Raw genomic sequence first — 22,355 nt, 5'->3', positions numbered from 1 at the left:
AAATTGATAAATAAAATACTTGCATAATACACAATTCAACATTCACATAAAGATGAAGAGTGTTTTGGTAATAAAGTAGTGATGATGAATTGCTTTCGGTCTTTATAGTAAAGATGAAGGTTATTTTGGTAGTATTCATTTGAAAAATGAATGGTACATACTTTTGTAATCCCCTTTTGTTTTTAAGGTTCAGTTTGGTTGAAAATTTGATTAAAGATGAAGAGTATTTTGATAAAAATGAATAGTATTTTAGTAAGTTCATTTATTTTTTAAGATTAAGTTTGATTAAAAATTTGATTAAATATGAAGCGTATTTTGATAATTAGCAACAATGAAGGGTATTTTGGTAATTCATTTTTATTTTGGTTGAAATTTTGATTAAAGATGAAGGGTATTTTGGTAAAGATGAAGGGTATTTTGATAATTTTCTTTTATTTTTTAAGGTTAAGTTTGATTGAAAATTTAAGAAAAGATGAAAAGTATTTTGGAATATGAAAAATATTTTGGTAAAGATGAAAGGTATTTTAATAATTTCATTTCATTTTTAAGGTTAAGTTTGGTTGAAAATTTAATTTTAGATAAAAGGTATTTTAGTAATTACATTTGAGCATTTTACATTTTTGACTTCCCGCATAAGTCATTTGAAGAAACCCCCCTCTTGGATGACTTCTTCGAGGAGCTACTTTTAAGCCTAAATTGAAATCCGTAGGAGCCTAAAAAACCCAAACGAACATCATTTTTTTGATTTTTTGACTTAAAAAAAAAAAAAAATCAAAAAAGCTGGCTCCTGAAACTCAAACGAATAGAGCCTTATGCTTATTTGCAAAACTTAGATCTAAAGAAAAAATATATATTTTGAACTTGATCCAAGATTTTGAAAATGGACGGCTAACTTCCAAACTTAAAATTAAAATAAAATGGTGAAAAATGACTTTTTTTGAATTTCTTTTTTCAAAGTTCATTGAATTTTGTCCTTTACAACCCTGAAGCATCAGATAGTGTTTGGTGAGTGAAATCCTTACTAACTTAGTAGGCTAGGCAAACCTATTAGTTAATACATATTTATATGCAAATAATTATAAATATTTTATAATAAAAAAAGGTGAGTTACAAGAGTCATTATCATAACTTTATATGGAAAATAAATATTTAAATTATAAAATTCTTAATTAATCTAATTAAAAATACGATCGACTCAATTGAATTTTATTGACTTGACCGATATTTTCAAAGTATCACCTTAGTCAATGGTCATCGTGGTTATCCAACAAGATAATGTGACAGAATGTTCACATTGAATATCTCACTCATTCTATATTTGAAACCATGAAGGGGGGGGGGGGGGGGGGGGGGGGGTCATTGAGTTTTATCAAGTCCCTCTCACGCTTATTTTTCTCGGTTGAGACTTATTGGAGTCAAGAAAGTCTAGAGTTTGATTGAAATTGAAAAGGTGAGTTAGTTTCCATTGTGAATTGTAGTTTGAACTAACTTTTACCTATGTCAAAGCATTCTTGATTTATAATAGAAAAGAACTTTCTTATTTTTCTTTGTTTCACCTCAATGAAAATCATGAATACAATGCGTGCTAATATGCTTATAACGACTAGTAATGGATGGATGGTGATGAGTAAAATCCAATGTCATTAAAATGATTAGTTAGAAATTGCAATTTTTATCGTTCTTCTCAAACCTCTATTGATAATACTTACTTATTTGATTCATGAGAATCATACAAATACACACTACACGTCAATACGATGTCACAACTTATCTAATCATTCTTTGCATGTGCATTCCCCTTTCTAAATTGCGTGGTGTTCTGATTTTTCATAACAATCATCTCAAATTTGGGAGGATTTTTGTCTGTTCTAACATGTCCTTTATTACGCTAGGGTTCAAGTTGTTTATTATTATTATTGTTGTTGTTGTTGTTGTAGGGGTGTTTGGACCCATAGGCCCAAGTAGTTGGGGTGAGGTAACTGGTCTCTTAAAGCATTATAGCTCGTCCAAATCCTTTGAGTATATGCAACACCCCACCAATCACACATATTAGGCAAAATGGGATAAATCTTTGTGGGTAACCAACGAGGAGGTTTGAACTAAAGACCTCTCCCTTTTTTGGAGAGAGTCCTGAACACTACACCCAACACTTATTAATTGGAGTCGGATTGATTATGATTAAACCTCACCCGCAACAAATGTTTCTAAACCCAAGCCCGACCCAGTTCATGGTGGGTCAAAACATTTAAGAGCTAACCCCAGCTCACTTTTAGGTATTAAAAACAATGATTAGAACACCCACCAATTGGTGATGGGCCTAACTGTGCTCCAATTTCAGGCCCATACTTATCTGACTCAAAATCCTTTTTGACCTAGCCCATTAGTAGACCTTTTTCCAAAATGTACAATCGGTAGAACCTTTGTTGGGAAAACAAGGAAAAAAATAATTAAGAAAAAAAAAAAAACCAAACGGTAACCAGGAGATAATCGTCTCGTTTCTTCTCTCACGATCGCAGCGGAGAGAGAAGGAAATTTTTTTTTGATTTTCTCTTATTTTATTTAATTTTTTTTATCAGAAGCCGTTGCAATTTTCTGCTTGGTGGACAGTTTTCTTAGGGTTTCTGAATCAAATTTAGGATTTCGTTTTGAGTTTCAATGGAGAACGAATCCAAACTTGTACCAGGAGAGAATCATGGAACTGCCGAGGGAATGGAGATTGAAGATGACTCTTCGAATTCGGTTCTCGACCTCACAAGTTATCAGCTTCATGATCTCCAAGGAGTCGAGCTTCCTGATAACTTAATCGAGTTGGATTTGACTGCCAACAGGTTATCTACGTTGGATCCTCGAATCGGCCTTCTCTCGCAGCTTAAAAAGCTCTCTTTACGTCAAAACCTCTTCGATGATCCTGGTATCGAGCTGATTTCAAGGTGTAATGCGATTTCGGAGCTTCAGGTATTCAATTTCAATCTCGATTATTGTTGTTTTTCAGTAATCCTGATTATCGGTGATTTATTGGAATTTTTTTGTCTCACAATAGGATTTTTTTTATTTTTTATTTTTTTATATTTTTAAATCAAAATGATTCTTCCTTCGATTAGGCAAAAATAGTTGGTATTGTAGATTATACCACCCTTTTTTAATCTCCTGGATTCGATAAACTGATTTTTATCCTGTTGAATGATATTAGGGTTCATGATTCATCTGTGCTGTATACGATTGACCAAACTTCTGTAATTAACTCAATAAATGATCCAATTAATGGGTTAGTGTTTAACTGTGCACACAGGTTGTAAGAAATTACATAGAGTGTAGATTATTAGAGCAGCAGAAAACAGTACATATATCGAATAGGTTATAACGTGAACAAGATAATCTTAGATTAAATTTTAGTTCATACTTTGAGAGTTATAGTGTGGATCTGACCCTTACTGTAGAATGGGGCCTTAATGGGGGTTAGAATATAACTGTGTTGCCTAGGTTGTAAGAAGTTACACAAATCATAGATTATTAGAGTAGAAAACATTCTGCGTATTGGATCTAACGTGAATAGCATAAATTTTTTTAGTGCATAATTTGAGACATCTCATCTACTAAAGCTATGTTCGGTCTTCCCACATGAACTGAAATATAAATATGGAAGAGTGAGAGTCTAGCAAAGGGGTTCAACTTGGGTTTATTACATATCTTTGCCAGAACCACCAGGGGTTAGCTAGCTAAGTTGGTAAGGCTGACTGGGTTTGCTCCCTAGGTCATGCCTTCGAAATTCTATATGCCCTTCCACCAAAAGGTGTCTATTTAATGCTGTACATGTGCTGGGTGGGATGGCACGTGCAGCCTGCCAAAGCAAAAAATAAATAAATAATAAACATATCTTTGCCACAATGACTTGGAAAAGCCATAGAAAAATCATTAGGCCTTGGTGTTTATTCATTGCTCATACCTAAAATTACCTAAAGAACTTCATCCTCCTTGAAAGGTTTCTCAAGCCAACTACGTTGATCGGTAGAGAAGCAATCGAAATGAAGTCAGTCCAAGGTGGGCTTCGCATGATGCTTCTTGGAGTAGAGCCTCCTATAAAAGTCTACCACCTCCTACCTTATGGTTTCCTCCCTTATCAACCACTCTATATTGACTTTAAGCTTAGAAATGAAAATTTTCCTGCTATGGGAATTGTCCATTCCTTCAACCACTTTACTCTAGACTTCTGCCTCCAACTCACTTCCTCTATGACCACCATTCTCAGGAACTTCGTCTTCAAGTTGAATCTAGTCACTCTCTCTGTAGCTGACGACTGGCCTACTTCCACCCTTCTATCAAGTGCCTCTATCTCATCAATACTCCTTGATGTCTTTCTTTCCATTGAAAGACTCCTTGTTCCACCTTTTTAACTATGGCTTGATGGATTTGAATACCACTCCTGACCTTCCGAAGGACATATAATTCCCCCACTCTTGGAGCATATCCTTGAAATTTTGATGAAGAAGCCACATGTTTTCAAACGAAACGGGGTCGACCTATTTCTTACCAAACTTGCTTGGAACAAAATCAGACAGTGATCTGAAGCCGGGTTAGGGGCTGTTTGATGAACAATCAAGCCTATTTAGATTGGGGAACTTCTGATTGTTCGACAAAGTCAAGTTGTTTCCACATAGGAAAATGTCCACAGAAAATTGCGATTCACAAACTCCCCAAACCTCATTTTCGAGACTACCCTAGACCCATTGTTCTTCTCAATATTGTGGACAATCTCTATCTATGGGTGGCTCATAAATCTTAGAAAAATACATTGGAAATCTTGATCTAAATGCCTACACAGAATAGACAACAAAAAGCCCTTATAAGCTTGTCATTCAAACTGATGGCTTTCTTGTACTACATAACAATTATAATTGCCATTGTACTTGTATTGATGGCAAGCAAAAAAGCACCTACCTTTATTCTTGACGCCCGACAATTCTCCAATTAATCAATCATCCACACAAGCAAGCTTAGATTCCTAAAGAACTACATGAGGGTAACTTGAAAAAATTATTGACTTCTGCTTGCTTAGCCTTACCATTGAGGCCACAAATGTTCCAATAAAGATCTTAATTGACATTGATAACCATCAAAGACTGCTCCACCCTCCTTGGTGAACTAGACCTCAACAGAAAATCTTTCACAGCCCTTTTAAGATCACGAACTTCCTTGACTTCTAACCTTATTGGTGTCCACATAAGTCATCAGTTTGAGCAATACCCTCATATTATGTAGCTTTGGTTCATCATTATAAACTTTACCCATCCAAATTAGACATGACTGGAGACCACGAAGGCACCCCCTCTTTCCATTCCTTTGCCGCATTATCTTAGACCAAAAGTTTCCTTAAAACAAAAACCTATCTCCTCTTGCTTCCCCAGGCAATCTTCAGGAGGACCTTGGTTTAATCTTCTCTCAACAAGATGGACATACCCATAGAGAGCCACACACCCAAGAAGTGCTCAAGAATCCACCCAGGCATGTCTTATCCACTAACTCACTATTCTTCACTTCGAGCCCCATGTCATCTATCATCCCTACCTCGCACCCTTGTAAATCCATCCACTTGACCTCACCCTGGATCCAACTGCCATCCAACGCCCTCAAAGAACACACCACCCTCAGCAATTGACGAATGGTGTACCCTACCCCAAGACCATCTCCTGGTAAAAATTTCTATTAGTCGATTCAGGAAAAGCATAGAAGAAAGAGAATGAAGGCTTTGTACGCACGACCAGACATGTACATCTAGTTGTATTTATAATGTTTAACTGAAGAATGCTTTAATTGTATTATCATATGGTAAAAGACTAGCAACTTGGAAAAGATAATTTATTAATTCTGGTGCCAATAAACAATCTTATGTGAGATTGCTAAACCCACTGAGTATCCTATGATAAAATATCACTTTTTGTGAACCTCACTCCTGATTAGATGTGGGTTTTTATGTTCTCTCTCTGTCATTAGCATGCATAGAGATTAGTTTTATTCTACAACAGCTGTATGTATTATCTAACCTTGAAATTGGACCTTATTATGCAGGAACTAGTGCTCAGGGATAATAAACTAATGAAAATACCTGATGTCAGCATTTTCAAGAGCCTTGTTGTATTTGATGTATCTTACAATGAGATATCTTCCTTAAATGGTTTGTCAACAGTCTCAAGCACACTCAAGGAACTTTATGTTTCTAAGAATGAAGTGACAAAGATGGAGGAGCTTGAACACTTGCACAATCTGCAAATTCTTGAACTTGGTTCCAACAGATTACGGGTTAGCATTATTACTCTTAGAAACTGATGCAAATCATAAGGCTTTGGTTTTTGAATAATGATGAATGCACGCTGTCTTGGTACGCGGCTGACGTGATAAGGGCACAAAACCGCACATCTTTTTCCTGTGTATCCCGATGAAAACGATCTATGGTTCTATGCCCTTGCCACGTCAGCTGAGTACCCAACCACTTACCAAGACCACGTGCATTCATCACGACGCTTGGTTTTTTGGATAAGCAATCAGGTTAGTGGTTGGTAATAAGCGGGTGCAGATGGGTTTTGAACTTGGATAATGGTATCAACACTCAGAGACTTTGCAAACTTGGTTTACTGTCCCCTTCGATGCAAATCCCAAGACTTACCTTTTCTTGGTGAATCAAATCATATGACTTCTTTTTTTGATGAACCAAATCACAAGGCTTTAGCATAACTAATTGATGATATTTGTGTGAAAATTGGTGAAAGTCATATCATGAACTAAATGAATTGAATGATGGGCATTAATGTTAAGAGGTGGCAATATTTTTACACTGGTGGCCAAGCTAATGTAAATCTCCACCTATATCTGGGCTTGAGACTGGCAATGTAATGTAAAAGTAACACTACACAGGCAGAGTTGGTTTTGTGAAATACCATCACTAAGTTTACTGCTGCTTATTGCTTCAACAAAGCTAAATTTTTAAGACTAGTTTCTTTTTACTGTTGGGGGGGTTGTGTGTTTTGTTAAGTTAAATTACCATTTAGCGACTTGTTCAAATACTGTTTTTCAATTTCAGGTTATGGAGAATCTTCAAACACTAACAAATTTACAAGAGCTATGGCTGGGACGGAATCGTATACGAAATATAAACCTGTATGGGCTGAAATGCATCAAGAAGATTAGCTTACAGAGCAACCGTCTGACATCGATGATGGGATTTCAGGTATGCAGTCTTTTGAACTTTGTGATGTTTGTTACAAAGCTTGGAAAATGAAGTCTATGCTAGACAAATTGTGTTGTCTCAGTAATAAAGATAACATGCTTTTCAGGATTGTGTTGCTCTAGAAGAACTTTATTTGAGCCATAATGGTATTTCAAAGATGGAAGGCATATCCGCCTTAGTAAATCTTCGGGTCCTGGATATCTCCTCAAATAAACTGACAACTGTAAATGACATCAAAAACCTGACACGGTATGTGGATTGTTTATCTTGGGTTTCAAATAGTTGGGTCTTCCACTCTCATTGTTATTGGACTATTGCTATTATGCAGATTGGAGGATCTTTGGCTTAATGACAACCAAATAGCATCATTGGAAGGTCTTGATTTGGCGCTTCTTGGTTCGAAGGAGAAACTCACAACTATCTACCTTGAACACAATCCATGTGTATGCTTTTTAAACCTCCATGAATACTCTTAGCGTTATTAAACTTTAATCTTCGATACCTCTCTCCAGTGTTCATGTTTAGCCACTGATTTTGATCTTCATATTCATTCCTTTTGCAGGCAAATTCTTCAAATTACTTGGTTACTCTGCGCCAGATCTTTCCAAACCTTGAGCAGATTGATTCTAATATATTCTCGTAAGAGTTTTAGAATTCCCCATTTACTCGTTCAGAGGAGTATTAGATACATGAACCACCCGCACCACTTCTGCATTTTTCCCTTGAATATTGTCTCCAAATTCTATCTTATCTTCCAGTACTCCCAACACTTGTTTACCCTTATATATGCAAAAACATGGAATCATGGATTGTTTAATTGATGATCGCATTTTGGCTGTGGGCTCTGCATTCATCCGTGTCATCTGATCCACACCACTTTACAATGAAATGCCCAAATATATGATCATCTGACATTTGCCCAGCTGGACATTGTGATATTTTTTTAGTATAGCCTACTAAGGGAATTTTTGGATTGATGTGCAGGTGCACTAATTGTGCCAGGACATGGTTTGTACAAATAAATGTTTTGTAGAAATAATCAGATTGCTGTTGTTTTGTGGGCCTTCAATCAAACACTTATGGACGTACATCTGGTGGTGGTTGGGCCCATACAATAGAAGCCTATGATACAAAAATAAATAAAAAGAGTTGATAATAATTGTAATAGAAGTATATATATATATATATTTTCGGAAGAATATTTATAAAGAAATTATAGAGAAACTAATCTTTTGTATTAATAAGTAAATTGGTTTAACTCATCTTCATCATTTTGGAGAGATTGCAACGTGGGTCTTTAATGAAAAATGTGTTTATGAAATAATCTGTTTTTTATTTTTAAGATAATTAATTGCAATAGTAATTAGCAAATGCCATTAACATCTCTCATAAACAATTCTAGGACTCATCATGGATTGTCGACCGCATAATAATACCATCAATAACAAATTTTCATCCTTGGCAAGATCATGAGAGAACGTTTTTACACTCAACTTTAGGAAAACTATTTTTCCGCCTCGTAATGTAAATCTCATGTGTAACCCTCCCAAAATTATTAGTCATCTTCTTTTTGACATTTTTCCATGTGGAATCAAATGGTAGAATTCATTTTTTGAGGAATTAATATTTTTCCTTGAAAACAAATGCCATACAATCGCTCAAATCTTACATGGTTTAAAATAACTCATTTTACTAGACCGTTTATTTAAGTAATGAGTCAATTCAAATTTAATTGAACTCAAATCAACTCGAAGAGTTTCAAATCATAATTAGGAACTCAATTTTAAAACTTACCAGAGATCGAGACAACTCGAGGGAATCTTCTGAATCTCAAAGGCAACTAGGTGAATAGATGTGAATTTAGTTCATCGGATTGGTTGATCCCAGATTTGAGAGGACTCATCTTGTGGGTAGTTAAAGATTGGTTCAAATTGTTTTTACTGAATTTGATGCTTTCATAGTTTGATCTAATAAAAATAAGATTTTCTGATATAACATCTAGTAGCCATGGTTTCAAAACTCGTCTGAGACGTATCAAGCATGAACGAGACGGACGAGTCAATTTTTTGGAAGAGATTTAAAACCCCCCGTTCATTCATTTTTTTTTTTTTTTCATTTTTGAACGAGATGCCTTAAACGTACTAAAAAAAAACTCGTCCAAGATGACTCAGTATCTAGCATGGACAAGATGTGAAACCGAGTTGAAAACCATGCTTGTAACTTATTCTACTATTAAAGAAAAGAAAAAAAAAAATCAAATGTATAAATGTAGGATTAAGATCAAGAATCATCTATTTGGCTAACGTGTCTCGTCTTATATGGGTTAGACTTTTTGAAATGAACTGATTGTTGATGAGGTTGATCAATCCATTTTGAAACGTCTAACCCATATAATATAAAGCACATTGGCCAAATAATTGGCTCTTGATTGTGCTCCATATATATGAGGGTGGATTGGGACATATGTAAAAATAATGATTTTTCAAAATATAAGGTAGAGGTTTGGATTAAGTTGATTTTTTGTGAGGATGGTTATTATGATGAGAAGATTATCCTCACAAAAAAATCAGCTCAATCTAAAACTTTTAAGATCATCAAAAGTGCTTTACAAATTATTGGTAAAAATTTGACGGTCCACATTCTAAATCACTTTGGATGAGATTAGAAATTGCAGATTTAACTGTTTTTTTTAAGGGTGATCTTCTCATTATAAAGATCATTTTCATAAAAAATCAGTTCAATTCAAAACTTCTGAACCATATTTTGAAATTTTATTATTATTACATTGTTTTTACATATGTCTCATGATCTACCCCCTTATATATATATATATATATATGATATGACTTGGACGATTAAATGTTGGATCGAGACAAGATGAATCATTTAAAAAAGAGTCATGCTATTACAATTTAATCATTTCATCATCTTTCTTATAATAAGAATAACGAGAAGAAGAAAAAGAAAACTATCGAATCAAATTTCTATAATGATGAGATAAGATGGACTCATCATTTAATCGATAGGTATTGATCGAATATGTTTTGTAATGTATGGTAGGTATGTCCATCAAATACAATTTTCTTGTGTTTGATATGTTGGCACAATATCGAATTCGATCTGTAATTTTCGATAAGTATCTGTCGAATCAGTTAATTCAGGTTCGATTTTAAAAATATTGGAAGTCATTCGATAACTTAATTTTTTTTATTTTTATTTTTGTTTTTTGGTGTGCGCGGCGCGCGTAGCCCGACTCCCTTTAAAAAAGAATAAAAATAAATAAAATAGGTACACAGTCGACAGTCGTAAAACCCTCGTAAATCCCCAACGGAACCAGCTGATACAAATTCCGGCGATTTCTGACCAGAATGCCCGGAATTGTGTCAGATTCGGGCGACTCTCTCGTCCCATTTTCCCCGGAAGTCAGAGATCCGATTGTCTACCATCTCCACCACTGTATCAAACCTCCAGTATCTCGCCTTTCCATCTCCTGGTCTCGGGGAAACTGTCTTCGTGTATCATTTTTCAGGAAAGCTTCGTCAGAATCCGTTACCGATGGTACAGAAAACTCGACTGACGAAATTGGCGGGAAAGTAGTGGAGGTTAAGCTAAGCTCTGAAGATGGAGAGATCGACGATGTGCAGAAGCGGAGGATCGCTTATGGTTCTGTTTCTCCATTTGCGCTTCTTCAGAGTCGGAAGAATTCGATCTTGGCATTGTCAAGAATGTCGATGGGTTCTTCTTCCTGTCATTTTGACTGGTAATTTTGATAATTAATTAATTAATTAAATTTCTCTAAGCTTTGAGATTAATTGTACATTTTAGGGTTTAGTTTCCTTACGTTTTCTTTATGGAAGAATGAGTGAAAATTTAGCTTAAGTTGTTACCCTGTTTGAACTTGAAGCTCTTTGGTTAGATTACTTATCAAAGAAAAAAAAAAAAGAAGCTATTTTGAAGTTTTATTTTTTTTGGATTGATAAAAAAAATTGAAACTTTTAGTGGGTTTTTGGTTGCAAAGATAGTTCTGTTTGAATAGAAATGATGGCGGTGTATTTGCAACCATTTTTTTTTGCTGGGATTACACTTCACACCAAGGATGCGTGTTATTGGTCTTCGTAAAAATGCTTTACACAGACTCGACTAAGTTTTATTTGAATGGAGTTACAATTGCAACCAACACTACCGTTGTGGTTGACTTTATTTTGATCATTTTAAACAAAAGGTTCTTTGAGGCTTATGCCTTGGGGGGGGGGGGGGGGTGCTGATTGTTGAACACACATAAAGCACATGAGGCATATGCTTCATCCACTTAGGCTTTAATTGACAAATTTCTCTGGACTTCACAAAGTTTACCCCTTTTTAATGCCCTGCTTGTCCTGGTAAGAGGTGGGTGGTTTGCACGCACAATAACATAATGGGTCAATGTTTTCTCATATTTCTTTTTGAAGTTAACCTTTTGAAATTATCCTAGCATTTTTTTTGATATTCAGGTAGAGGTGCCTTTTTAACTTACTTAGGGGGTCCTTTAGGTTAAATGCGTAGGATCACGACTAACCTATAGTGATAAGTGGGTAAAGGTTGGTTAGAGCATCCTCTAGAAATGAGGCTCTACAATGGTGTCTGTTTGTGTCCTATATAGTAGTTAAGGGTTACTGACTTCCTAGAACAGGTTGAACAAGTGCGGCAAGGAACCTTGTTCAAGAAAATAGAATTCATTTGGTCATTTGGAAATTTGGGAGTTTTTGAGAGAGTGAGTGTAAGATTGTTGATACTTTAAGAAGAAGAAAAATTAACACATGTTTTCGTAAGAGAAATATAAAGATGGTAAAACCTTGATGCTTGGTGAGGGTGACTTCAAGCTTTTATACATTAGAGATAAAATACGAGAAATGTGACATGTATAGTTATAGAAAAAAGGACTTCATAGAGTGTTGTAACATTTACAAAAAGGTAATGTTTTTTTTTTTCCAGTTCAGCTAGATTTAACGTAGGCGATAATTAACATTTTTAATGCCTATGCACTCCATAAAGAAGGGAATGTGGATGACAAGGTTTGTAGAAATAAAAGACATGGGGGGTTATAATCCTTGAGCATTTTTTCCTCATAATTTATATTAGTGATTAATTACTTTACAGAAAGATTGGGAAATTTATTGACTTTTAGGAAGTAGATCAAGTAAAATTCAAATAGTCCATTTTTTTCTCCTATGAAGACATGTTCCATAGCGAAGATTGAATGGTTATTCCGATCAAACATGGGTTAAAAGCTATGGATGTGTGCAATAAGTGGTGGAAGGGAATGATTAAAAATGAAAGGTGTCCTTGAATTGGTTGAGAGGAAAGAAATTAAAATTCATATTAGAAAACACGGTGATATGAGAATGTGACTTATCGCTTCAAGATGGTGGCGACGATATTTTTGATGAGTGATGTGATTAGTGAGGGCATTGAAGGCAATTTTGGAATAACCTCAATAGGGGACAAAACATAGGCATGTATGGAGAAAACCAATAACCTATGATGCCCAGATACTTCAATATGTGTAGTATATCTGTATCCTCACAATACAAATATCGGTACCAAAATTGGATACTGTATGGATATCTACTTAACAATTTTCTTATTTATTATTACTCTATTATTTGTTTTCTTAACAACTGACTGTGTGATTTTTTTTACATTAGCAATAAAAATGTGTAATAGTATATTATAACAAGTCCTATTGTAAAATCTTTCAATATGAAAGGTTTCATTACATTTGAAACATATAAATGGGAAAAAAAATGATATTTAGCTTACAAATATTGGATAGGATACCCTGTTTCCATATCCATGTCTTGGATTTTGGGAAACGAGAAATCATATCCTTTTTTCTGAATCAGCACTTGTGTCAGTATCCACATCTGGGAATCTTAGACAATGATAGCACCTGTGAGAAGGTGTGCTTTGATGCAAAACTGCAAGTTGAAGGAATGTGAGAGGAAAGTTGAAAATGACGTGAATAAAGGTGGCAAGAAAACATATAAAGACATGTACCTTGAATGGTGAAATTAAATTCATGTTTTTGGCCCTGATAAGGCATAGATGGCGATGGTTTAAAAGCATTTATTCTGATAAAGAAATTTCAAGTTAACAAAAACTTCGAGTAGAAGTCTGTCAGTAAATATGGACTGCTTTAGGAAAATCATTAAGAGTCTATATAGTGGATGATTATGACATATTTTCTTGTTAGTTTATGGCATAGGTTATCTCCTAGTTCTTGGTGGGACCCATTGTTCATGCAACAATACTTCCATAGTTGCTGAATCCATTCTGATGGATACATTACAAACACCCAAGCTATTGAGTTACTTTTTAATATGCAGAAAAGAAAAGTAAGAAATAATAAAATGGTGGTGCAGTTCACAAAAGGGCTAATAAAGTAATAATCTGCAATATGAAGACAGTGGACTGTTATGGTTATTTAAGTTTGAGGTTAAATGTCCTTCCTCTATTCTGATATAAAAACATGGAACAGATGCTTATTGTATCGCTTGCTCACAATAGTATGTTCTGTGACACTGCACATGTTTGCAAGCGAGTTTGTGCAGGATGTTGTTTGCTTCTACATTTCTGCAAGCATATGTTCATTTCCATCACGATAGACACACCCTTCTATCTATTTATCTTTATTTTCACATATATATATATAATAAGGTTTTTTTGTACCATCAGGTGGCAGCATATTATGGAATACAGTAAGGACATAAATTCTCTACTTGGGAATCCTAAGCCTCCTCCAAGTTCCATCATCGAAGATCCAAAGAAAGTTCTGAAGGTAATTCTGCATCTTTGTTAAGGATTGGAATTTCCAGATGCTTTTTTCCTTACTTTCAGTTGTTGGGTAATGGGCTTGGTCCAAATTCAATCAGTGTTCTATACACTTAAAGCTTTTTTTTTTACCTCTACTGGATTGCTTTCTAAAGTTAAAATTAGTTACTGTCTGACATAGAAGTTTTATTGATGCAGATAGTCGAGAAGCCAACTTGTTTGAAGGCTGCATGGGAGCTGATGGAAATATTTTATGCAGATGTGCAGTCACAAGCTTGGCTTCCAGAGCGACTTGTTGATTGGTTAGCGGTAATGATCTCTCTTCAAATGCTTTTATTTCAATCTGTTACTTTGTAAATATTTTGTGGTAATTTTTTTAATGTATCTTGGAAACAATTTATTTCTTCTTCCAACAAACCGCTGGGGTGTTATCTTTACAGGATTATGATAGCCTCCTGTCTGCAACTGGGGCAACTGTTCATTCCAAGCTTGTAGATCTACAAATTGAACTTGTCAATTTGCAGGTTTGATTCTCTGTAAATTTGTGCTGGCCATTAAGTTCAAGTAGTCACTTGCAGTTTTTTGACCTCTTCATTGACATCATCTATTTTTTTCCCTGTTTTAAGAAACATCGTTGATTGATGCTCGTTTCTGGTTGGTCTTGGATGAAATTCTAACAGAGCTTCTTCTCCATAGGCCATTGAGGATGATATTAAATATTGGGAAGGGATATCATCGGCACTTGCAGTTGGTTGGCTTGACATTGTGGTAAGGAGTTTTGGGGGCCCGATATTTCTTCCAAATGGTTGTTGTATTTCTGTATACTTTAAAAACAAAGAAAGATGTTCGTGTAACTTGCCATAACAAATCATTCTGTTTTGCAGGTGAAATTGTTGAGATTGCATGGATCTTATCAATTGGATCAGCTTGGAAATCGTGAGGTTGTAAGATTTTTAATAACAATTTAGATGAGGGAAAATGGGATGAGACTGAATATATTTAAGCATATCTCATGAAATATTAGTTGCTTATTGTGTGATGGTTTTCTACCATGGATAAGGTTTAGAAAATTTAAAATGTGATGTTGAGTTCTGATACATACTCTGATGCACTTCAATTAATTCATGTAGGTCAGTATAATTATACAATCAGTGTGCAGGTTTTCCTGGCTAATTTTAAAATGGGTAAAACCGTTCACTGATGCAAGCACTGTTATTAGGGCCCACATGTAGATGAGTGTGGTTGATTTTTGTGTGAGGATGATCTCCTCATTATCTAGATCATCCTAACAAAAAAAATCAGTCCTTTTTGCAACTTCTAACCACATCAAATGTGGAAAGCAATTTAATGTTAAAATTAATTGTCCAAAAAAATTTCAACCAGCAATTCACTTTTTATCCCATTCAAACCAGAGCTTGTGTCAAGAAAACACCATTTTATCCCAGCTCCCGTATATATTATCTCTCACGACTCCTTAGATGGGGCCCACATGGAAATCATGTTGAACAATTTAACTGCATGGTGAATTGCCATACCATAGAGACTACCCTCACAAAGAAGCTGACCCATTCTAATATTTATTACATCATGAAAAGCATACTTGAATGTAAAAAATGCGGGCAATCCAATTTAACCGTTAATATCGTTTTCCATGTTGTTAGTATTGTATGAGCCAAGTTTTACTTATCAAAAAAAGTATTGTACAAGCCAAGTGATGCTCTAATGAACTATCTTTAATAAACATATATCTTGAGCAGTCGGTTGCTAGTATAACTTGCAAGGTTTTACATGCCATGCTGATTGCACGTAATTGAGCAGGTGGAGAATGGACTGGTGGAGGCTATAGCTTTTCTTGTCTCTAAAATGCCACGTATGCGTTCTGAGTTAGCAGACAGAAGAGTAGGTGAATGCTTTAAAACCAAACCTGAATTTATGAAGGTATCGTTGAATATTTCATAGTCCCAAGTTTCTTTTCTCTGCTCTTTTGCATACCTGGCTTACTCTTTTTTTGTGCATGTCGCTAAGGCATGGGAGAAATGGAGAGGGCAGGTCGCTAAGCTGGACTGTAGTCCATTCTGGGTTGAGTGCAATCATGGCCCAACCAGGGATGGCTTGAGGAACTTACTACAAATCATGATGGGAAATATTAACAATCTCACCTCTGCAACATGTCAGTGGATGGAGTTGTATATATCTCACTTTCTCTACGTCCGGCCATTCACCATGGTCAGTGCCTTCTATTCTCTTAAACTTAATCACTGATGATGAAAACTTATTATTTTTTTTTTATCCCTCTCAACATTATGTCAATTGGGGTTGGCTTATTAACTTCTCATTCTTGGATCAGGGTTTAGAAGGCATGAACAGCTTAGCTCAGAAATGCATGAAAGTAAAACCAATGTCCGATACCCATAGGTTGATGGACCTCATCCTTGGAATTCTTGGGGAAAATACTGAGGTGAGAATAGTTTAGGTTTACTGTTCTTGTAAATGCACCGTTAATGATTTTCTTCTGAGATTGTGTTTACATTTTGTGTATGATTCAGGTTGTTTTAGCTGAATGCTCGAGAGCTTTTGGCCCTTGGTGAGCTGCTAAATTTTTCTCTCAAACTCATGGCTTTGTTTCATTGTAATTTTGTGTAAACATGAAAACTTTTTATTGGAGTTTATGATTAAAAAAATAGTTAAGTAAGGTTAGTTGTTATTTTAACAATTGCCGGCTTTTATCTGTTGTCTGCATTTGCTTACATGCAACTAACTGGCTGCTTGACATTTTCATAGGATGGTTGCCCATGTGATAGAGTTGTTGACAGCAGGGAACAATCAAGCAGAAATTCTCTTACATGAAGAACGTTATAACCTGGGAGGAATCAGCATAGAGGAGCTCCATCGACTTGTATTTGCTCAAGTTCTTTCTTCTCATGCTTTAACTTGGCAAGTGAGTTGTTATCAGCTCGGTTCCTTGAGCTAGAGATGATGCTTCAGTTTTTATTTTTTATTTTTTTATATCATGGATCGGTGTTCGGCAAAAAATAAAATACCAATCTCAATGAAAATGTCTGTTTAACTTTATATAAATATTTTTTACTTGCATATTTTCTAAATGTTACTCTTAACTTTTTCTCTCTCTAGGATATTGAGTTTGATGATTAATGTCTGATTTTGACCAACATGCCCTCTAGAGATCTCTTCAAAGTATTGCCTAACCTTGGCAGCATGATTTGATTTCTGCTTGTGTAATTCTTTGATGGTAGTGCTATTGTTCTCTTGGTTATAGTATCTAGTTGCTTATTAGCTTAAATGCCTCTGTCTGTTCAGATTGCTCCAATTTATTTGGCATCATGCACCAAGCAAGGAATGGGTTTGTTGGAGATTTTATTATACAAGCAACCTGTACAACATAATCAGCTGCTGCTTAAGGTGATTGTGTTCGTTGTTCGGTATCAGGCTTTAATCTATGATTTTAAAGCCTTTTTTCCTTTCTTTTTTCTTTTCATTTTATTGGGTTTTTCCAAGGTCAGTTCTTGACCTTGCGAGTAGTTGGTATGCCACTGTCTTCTTGTACAGGAGAAGTGGTAGTTCCTGTTGCAATTTTAAGGCAAGGAAGATGATATTCGTGATATTATAATGAAGATCAAATATCTTCTATACCATCTTTCCAAGTCGCCCAAGAATTGTAGAGATTTATTTTTTGAGGGCTTCATGCTAGATGAGATTCAATTATACTGGGGTAGGCTTGGATTTATATTTTCCTTCTCTTGGTAGTTTCTCTTGATCTCCTAGAGCTTTTGCATCTTTTATTTCCCAATAAATTTATACTCGCAAAATTTATTATATTTTGACCAAGTGACAAATATCTTGTCTATCAAACAGAATCTGGAGATTTGCCGTCTATATGAACTTTCCAGCATTAGTTCGAACATTATGAAGGTATTTGTAAGCTTTTAATATGTCGGATTTTTATTTTATTGCCAAAAAAAAGAGACAAAAATATTCACTATTTCTCTTTGTACTGGATGTGGATTCCTTTTTTTTTTATATATATATATATTTTGCTTGAGCAATGCATACTGGAAAGAATACAAATAACATTGTAGCCAGCTGTCTGAATTCCTATTCATTTCTTTTGTATTTATTGAACAGATTGCTGGAATATATCACTGGAAGCATGGTAGGAAAGGATCTGGAGTTTTCTGGCTTCAGCAAGCTCAGGATGAAGTTCGACTGAACAGAATCGCTCAACAATTATTTGATTTTGTTGGAAAGTCAATCTCTGATGATAGTTTCAAGGTATTTCAACTTAGAAATAATTTAAATTTTAATTCCTTGAGCTGAGCAGAATATGCCTTTGAATAAGGTATTTCTTTGGGGACTTACACTCACCAAAAGAATCAAGTGGCCTTGATTTTGGGATGTAATTTAGTTTATGACTTCTCGTTCTTCGTTTATTTGTTTCTTTTCGTAACAGCAATGGGAGGGATTAATTGAATTGTTGGGTAATGAAGCCAGGACCGCAGGTGGTCTTGATTTTCTGCACAAGTAACTACTCGTCATCTTTGTACTAGTTTTAGTTTATCCATCTGCTTGAAGGGAAAAAAATTAAATAACTTTGTCATTTGTTCTACTATAGTTTCTTTGTTGAGCATTTCTATTCTTTGGTATGACACAGATATAGGGATTTCAAGAAATCCCTTCAGCAGGTGCAAGATGGGAAGGCTGGTGATGCTGCTCAACAAGCTGTAGAATCACTTATACTGGTATGTACGTTGGAGACTCTTAGGAATATACTGGTGAATATGAGGATCTTGTTATTGTTCGAAGTTTACCACTCTGTCAATGTCAGTTGAAAATTGAATGCCTGTTTACATTCTTATTGTGCTAGGATAGTTGTGTTGGGTGTGTTACCTAACTGCATGAGAGAGGAGCCAAAATTGTCATGTCACCCTCATTTTTAAAACATATAGCAATTAGGGGATATCTCCCAGTTGGTAATGAAAATTTTAAACCAAACAGGTACCTAGTGTACTTGCATTTACTTAAATTTATTTCTATACCCTTAGCACGTAGATAATTTTTTAGGTTTTGGTAATTTACCTATTTTTAAGGGAGTTGTTTTTGATGTCCTCCATTTGTTGAGGGCTTATTAGACATTATACGCCTTTCCCTTTGATTTGACATTTTTAGTTTCTCAACAGATTTTATTGACGATGGAATTCTTTATTTATTATTCTGCAGCTTTTGAAAAACCCTTCCACGCCACAACGTTTCTGGCTGCCTCTTCTGCATGACTCGGTGAGTGGATGAGAATATGACATTGGGCATGAACCTTTACCAAATGTGCTTTGATGTTTAATTATTTTTTTCAGAAGTTAAGAGGTTTGACTTTTTTGTTCCTCCATTCCCCTCTGTCCCAAGCCGAGTCTTCTAAACTGTCTATTCTTGAAAATAGCCTTCTATCTCTTTTACAATCACCAAACAACATTTGCCCTTCTGGGTGACATGGATCCATCTTTTTTACCCAATGAATTACTGATTTGGGCAGGGAAATATGGCACCTAGCCCATTGACACTCCTAATCGTAGGATGGATGCATTTGGTGCAAAGCTTCCAATTTCTAATTGAGATTCAAAATTGCAAATTTGTACACTTATATATGATGTCTTATGTATGCGTGCAGTTGAAGTTGCTTAATTGGCGGGAGTGTCCTCTGTTGAATGTCTCTCAGACCAACCTGTTGTTGAACAAATTGCAAGAGTTGTCCATTGCAAGGCGGCGTCCGGACTACTGTGAAGCTGACTTGCCTCCTCAGGCCCTAAGCTCTGTCAGACTTGCCCTTGCCACAAATCTTGGACGAGCTATTCTTGAGGAATGATGTTCTCCAATCAGTCCTCATTAACTTAGAGCACTCAATGTGTTTAGTATGTATGCAACCGTGCACATATTTTTACAGATTCTCTTGCTTTATTAGAAGACCCATTCCCCATTCCATTAGAATATAGGCTATGTTCAACCATGCATTTATTTTCAGACAGATGAGATTGCAAGTATGTTCTAATGCAAATGTATTTTGCTACGATGGTGCAGAATCACGACATGGCAGAATCAAACAGTAACCAGTTTTGCTAACATTTTAAGTGCCAACTCAAGTTTGCAGGTATTGTGAATTAGATTTGTGCTTAAGAACAATATTGAGTATTGTATGTGTGGTTTGGGTACTAATTAGGTGGTTGTACATTTCCCCCTTATGTTTTTTTCTCAAGCTTTGGGGAGTTGTGTGTTTTTAAACTGATGACATTATTGAAGCGAAGAAGGATGAGTATTAATGGCCGAAATCTACATTAAATAATTTTCATTTAAAATTATAAATGTAGATAGATTTGCTGTTTTTATTTTTAAATAATAATAGTAACCCTCATTTGCAGAACTGATTGTAAATTATAAAACGTTGATTATATTGTCCAAAACCTCGAGATTTGTCACTTGATACCCTATGAAATTGTCACTTTAAAACCTTCGATATCATAATAGTACACATTTTGGTAAATAAAATGAACAGTGAGCTGGAATTGTAAATTCTTCAAAGTTGGTCACGTCTATTTTTTGTCCAAACATCATCAGACACTATAATTATCCTTCGATAATTTAGACAAGCTGTACCAAAAAATTGGTTGGTGATGGGAGGGCTTGTAACAAAGTCACAGGGAAGGCTGATCCTGATTCATTTAGAGTTACGATCCAGAACAGTGTCTTGTTCCTGTAGAAACATACAGTGTCTATGTGGTATATTGTAATTGGATATTAAATCCACCGGGCTCCGTGCAATGAAGAAAATGACTAGGTTTGGAGTCTCCAGTGTTTTAAACTCCAATGAACATGTGCCACATAGACACCATTCCTATTCTATGAGAACATAACACCTTAACTGATTCGGATTCATTTATAAAAGTGAGCAACTACTCGTCGATCCCATGCATCCTAACCTAAAAGGATTTTGTTAGGGCACACGTTAAAGTGCAATTAATACACTTTGAAAATTGGATTGTGTATTGAAAATGGCCTTGAAACAAATAAATTTTTTTACCACAATACCCTACCCTCGGATTCCAATTTTCAAAGTGTATTTATTGCACTTTAACGTGTGTACAAAATTTCACGCATGAAAATATGGATGCTTAAATACTAAATAGTCGCTTCCACCTTTATATGAATTAAATTAAACAGTGGGCCATTAAAAGAAATGCGATTTTGTTAACGTGTATCCTAAGGGCACACGTTATAGAACTCCGAGGGATTGGCTTAATGGAAATTTTGGATCAAGAAGTGATTTTTGTCCGTAGCTTGTGTGTTTGGTATCCAGTATGAGCATTAATTCCTCAAGAGCCACTTGTGCACCTTGGTTAAAAAAAAAAAACCTTTGAAAATAAGTTTTTCTTTTTTCAAATTCTTTTCATCGGAATGGAGTCTCTAAAATTCGATTGGGATGTTGGAAATATAAAAATTTTGGACGAAAATGGTGAGTTTGAATGGTTAGAGTAATTTCGATAGTTAAATCATGAGAAATGTCTAAAGTGGAGTTTAGGGACTTTTGAAAAGAGGGATTTACTAAATTGACTATTTTTATAACTCGCAAAAGTCAAGGGTTAAATTGAAAAAAAGTTAGTGTCAAAGACTATTAAGTAATTTTCTCTTTTATTTTTTATGCTAATTCTTTTTAGGGTATAAAATTTATTTATTGATTAAAATGAAATTAGAAATATTCACCCATCCAACCCACTCAAAATGACCTAATTCAGGCAAACCCGATTTTAGAAGATCAAGCTTGGGTTGAACTGGGGTTAGTGAGCTCATGTCTAATGGTCAAGTTGAGGGTTCTACCACTTGGGTTCAGCTTGGGTTTATCCGCTCAGATTACAGTCCTATCGATTATAAGGTTCCTCTAGTGATGTGTTTTTAATTTTAATTTTTTTTTTAATTATTCAAAAATAAGGATCTTTTAGAGTGGGATATAATTATAGTATATTGGAGTGATAATATGACAGCCACTTTTTTTTTTTTTTTTTAATTGAAGAGAAACACAGATCTTATAAATAAAAATTAGTCCAACCAAAATTATTAGACCAATTTGATAATTTTTTTTTGATCCAGTCATCCATTCGGTTTTAAAACAGGTTCAAGTGGGTGGTCAATTAGGCAAATCTTTTACTCAGAGAAGTACACGGTTTTTGGGTATTGGTGGCATATTTGGAGTAGGCGTGAATACGCAAGTGAGTTGGTTCACCTAATGAATGATGGTCTCCTCTCTGACTCCACCTAAGTCTCAAAGACA

General features: G+C 35.2%; 2 protein-coding genes across 4 annotated transcripts; both read left to right on the top strand.

Moving 5' to 3' along the window:
* Positions 1-2,416: 2,416 nt before the first annotated feature.
* Positions 2,417-8,447, top strand: LOC147397178 (Leucine-rich repeat (LRR) family protein). Of its 2 annotated transcripts, XM_086452682.1 has the most exons (7): positions 2,417-2,955; positions 6,064-6,294; positions 7,073-7,219; positions 7,326-7,468; positions 7,548-7,662; positions 7,782-7,858; positions 8,204-8,447. In XM_086452682.1, exons 1-7 carry the CDS (start codon positions 2,656-2,658, stop codon positions 8,250-8,252), a joined length of 1,062 nt encoding a protein of 353 aa, XP_086308808.1. In that variant the 5' UTR covers positions 2,417-2,655; the 3' UTR covers positions 8,253-8,447. The 2 variants fall into 2 exon arrangements, with proteins under 2 accessions (XP_086308808.1, XP_086308809.1); XM_086452683.1 differs by lacking the exon at positions 8,204-8,447 and having other exon boundaries at positions 2,419-2,955; positions 7,782-8,068.
* A 2,014-nt stretch (positions 8,448-10,461) lies between these two features.
* Positions 10,462-20,375, top strand: LOC147397177 (nuclear pore complex Nup85-like protein). Of its 2 annotated transcripts, none has more exons than XR_015181176.1 (19): positions 10,462-10,979; positions 13,934-14,036; positions 14,228-14,338; positions 14,470-14,553; positions 14,726-14,797; positions 14,914-14,970; positions 15,848-15,967; positions 16,055-16,255; positions 16,377-16,487; positions 16,576-16,613; positions 16,811-16,967; positions 17,348-17,449; positions 17,903-17,959; positions 18,173-18,319; positions 18,498-18,568; positions 18,699-18,786; positions 19,265-19,321; positions 19,707-19,951; positions 20,114-20,375. XR_015181176.1 is itself a non-coding variant. In XM_086452679.1 (19 exons), exons 1-18 carry the CDS (start codon positions 10,588-10,590, stop codon positions 19,899-19,901), a joined length of 2,163 nt encoding a protein of 720 aa, XP_086308805.1. In that variant the 5' UTR covers positions 10,462-10,587; the 3' UTR covers positions 19,902-19,947; positions 20,114-20,375. The 2 variants fall into 2 exon arrangements, 1 of the variants encoding a protein (XP_086308805.1); XM_086452679.1 differs by having other exon boundaries at positions 19,707-19,947.
* Positions 20,376-22,355: the final 1,980 nt, after the last annotated feature.

Source organism: Akebia trifoliata, chromosome 8 (genome assembly GCF_017979445.1).
Source record: "Akebia trifoliata isolate Shusen 1 chromosome 8, ASM1797944v1, whole genome shotgun sequence".
Taxonomy (NCBI): domain Eukaryota; kingdom Viridiplantae; phylum Streptophyta; class Magnoliopsida; order Ranunculales; family Lardizabalaceae; genus Akebia; species Akebia trifoliata.
This window is presented reverse-complemented; position numbering and strand designations above follow the sequence as displayed.